The sequence below is a fragment of the Theobroma umbraticum genome, unplaced genomic scaffold, assembly GCF_002168275.2.
Source record: "Theobroma umbraticum cultivar Fairchild unplaced genomic scaffold, ASM216827v3 scaffold_12.0, whole genome shotgun sequence".
Classification (NCBI taxonomy): domain Eukaryota; kingdom Viridiplantae; phylum Streptophyta; class Magnoliopsida; order Malvales; family Malvaceae; genus Theobroma; species Theobroma umbraticum.
In genome coordinates, this window is record NW_018397272.1 from 2,405,543 (window position 1) to 2,408,723 (window position 3,181).

The following is a 3,181-nucleotide window of genomic DNA, read 5'->3' on the forward strand; positions in this document are numbered from 1 at the left end:
AAATATTTTATTAATTATCTTAATTTTTATATATTTTTAATATAATTAATTATAAAATATGAGATCTCCCCAAATTTGGGCCTAAAGCCCTTGCTTGGGTGGCTTTACCCAAGGGCGAGCGCTGCTATGGTTGCAAGCCCAATATCAATTACAATATTATAAAATTATATTATTCCCATATAATTTTATTATACCATCTAAGCTTTAATCAATAAATTATATATATTGTTATCGTGAGTATCACTCTAATTTCATATAAAGCCTAACACTTTTGTTTTTTTGTTTTTTGGATTGTGAGGTTGGTTACTCTATTATTTAACTCAATCCACCTTAACGACCTGCTCAAAGAACTCACCAAACCTCCTTTTTCGTCCAGGCTAGGAAATTGGAAATTGTAGTAGGGATATACCATTATACCTTGGAGAGTGGACACTTTCAAAATTACATAACAAAAATTACTCTCTTTAATTATCTTAATTGATCTTATTTTAAGTAGATCTGATAATTTGTGTTTTTGTATCTTAATTGTGTTGATATAATTAAAACACGAAATATTATAAAATTAAACATGAACGCAATATGAATTCCTATTTGTGTCAATATCCTAAACACGTACATATATATATTTAATAAATGTGTAACACGACACGACATGATTAACACGTTGATTAAATGTATTAGGATTTTTTTATACAATAAAACACAATTAAACAATTAACATAATATTTGTCTAATACAATTAACATGTTTAACATGATTAATTTAAAATATTTACAATTAAATATAATTTTATTATTCAAATTTAAAATCAATAATTATAAAAACAATTATAATAAAATAATAATAACATCAAATATAATAAAATTTAACATAAATAACATACGTAAAATTTATTATTATACTAATAAAATCCATCATTAAAATTAAACACGTCATTTATATACATTTAAATATAATAATATAATTAATTAAACGTGTTTTACACATATTAACCATGTCTGACAAGGTTGAATATAAAATTTTCCTATCTTAACCGTATCGACACGATTAAGATATGAAACACGATAAAACTAAACTCAAACTTATTTAACTCCGTGTGTTCTCGTGTCGTGTCAAAAATTATTATTTCTAATTTTAAGTCTCAAGTTTGAATCAATTATTCAGATATTTCGTAGAATGAAGTATTATATCACATATATAATATTTGCATATATCATATTGATGGAGAGCTACCTACACACTAGCATCAATTCACCCAACAATAATATCAAAAACTAATTTTTTTTCTTTTGGGAGTAAATACATATTCCTTTTTCTTTCTTTCTTTATTTCTTTTCTAACCAAGAAAAAGATTGGGAAAAAATGAAGAAAATGGAGGGGGGATGGATGATGATTTTATAAAGGGGAAAGGAAGAAGTGGATTGGTTCAATTATATCTAACCAATACGATTTTCAAAAAAAAAATTTATATCTAACCAATACCAACTCAAACGCGTCTCTCACACTGCTGCTGTACATTCAACTGCCCCAAAGTTCTAGGACTATTCCTTCTCCTTGTCCATGGGGCATGGCGATTCGAAATATTTTGCTCTCCTCTTCACTATTTTTGTCCATAAGTCTCTTTGCCATTGGGGGCCTGTGGTTTGGTTGAGTTCAGATAGAAGCAACGACCTCACAATTTGATATTAAATACATGAATTACAGAGCTAGTACGACAGCAGATACTTAAAAAATTCCTTACCCTTTAGCTTTAGTAAGTACGGTCATGCAGCTTTAGTAAGTACGGTCATGTTGCACCTTGCCCTTTAGCTTTAGTAAGTACGGTCATGTTGCACCTTGCCCTTTAGCTTTAGTAAGTACGGTCATGTTGCATAGAACAACATCTCACATGGCTCCAGCGTTGATGATGACCACGTAACAAAACTAACTCTTTTGACTATTTTGCCTGGCGCTGCTACATTTCAAGACTTGCTTGTATAAATACCTTAGCCATATATGTTCCATCTTCATCAACTTCAACCCTGAATACTTTGAAATCCCTAAGTTGACAGCTAGTTATTATTTTCAAAAAAAAAAATGAAGGCAGGAGGTATTGAGCTTGGGGAGGGGGGGAAGAGTTCTACCTCAAGAAGTGGAGTGAACAAAGGTGTATCTATACTGGACTTTATTTTCAGGATACTGGCATTTGTTGGTACCCTGGGGAGTGCAATTGCCATGGTGACTACAAACGAAACGCTACCTTTCTTTACGCGGTTTCTTCAGTTTAGGGCTGAGTATGATGACGTACCAACGTTCACGTAGGTTTTCCTGGTCATGGGGTTGTTTATATTCATTATAATATATGTTAGTTTATATTTGTTGGAAGTGTATTAAACTTCTGCCTCTTGTGACAGGTTCTTTGTGGTTGCCAATGCCATTGTAAGCGGCTATCTGCTGCTTTCTCTCCCTTTTTCAATCTTCCACATCGTAAGGAGCAGTGCACAAAGGACTAGGGTGATCCTGATCTTCTTTGACATGGTAATTTGCAGCTTGAAGGAATCATGGTGCATTTCCAAAACAATCATACTTAATTCGATGAAAAAAAGCGTTAATTGTAGATAAATTAGTCACCGTCAAAACCAAATTATGTGAAAATACAGGCACCATTGTAGTTAGCATATTAAGACAAGCCTAAATGAAAACGTACACAGAATTAAACTTTTGAACCAGTCAAGTTGATTACCACATTCTAATGGAAAGAATTTTACGGCCATGTAGGTGATGCTGGCTCTTTTAACGGCAGGAGCTTCTGCAGCAGCAGCTATTGTGTACTTAGCACATAAGGGCAATGCCAGGGTAAATTGGCTTGCCATCTGTCAGCAATTCAACTCCTTCTGCCAGCGTACGTCTGGCTCTTTGATTGGATCCTTTGCAGGAATCATCCTCCTCGCACTGCTGATTATGTTATCGGGCGTGGCCCTTGCTCGACGTCCTTAGACCATTGTTCATTTTGACAATGAACTTATCTTGGATGTATATGATGTGCACATGTATGTTTCTTTTCTGTTATCTTGTGTTTGCAACAGTGTAACTGTGAACGAATAAGATCTGTGCATCATCTTGTCTGCGATCTTCCGTTTCTTGGTTTTACATGATATGAATTAATTTTCAATAAATTCCTTTTAATCATAAAAATCTTTTT

General features: G+C 33.0%; 1 protein-coding gene across 1 annotated transcript; it reads left to right on the top strand.

Moving 5' to 3' along the window:
* The first annotated feature begins 2,076 nt into the window (after window positions 1–2,076).
* Window positions 2,077–2,976, top strand: CASP5 (casparian strip membrane protein 3). The gene is made up of 3 exons (XM_021442069.1): window positions 2,077–2,297; window positions 2,394–2,517; window positions 2,758–2,976. The coding sequence occupies exons 1-3, from the start codon at window positions 2,077–2,079 to the stop codon at window positions 2,974–2,976; spliced, it is 564 nt and encodes a 187-aa protein (XP_021297744.1).
* Window positions 2,977–3,181: the final 205 nt, after the last annotated feature.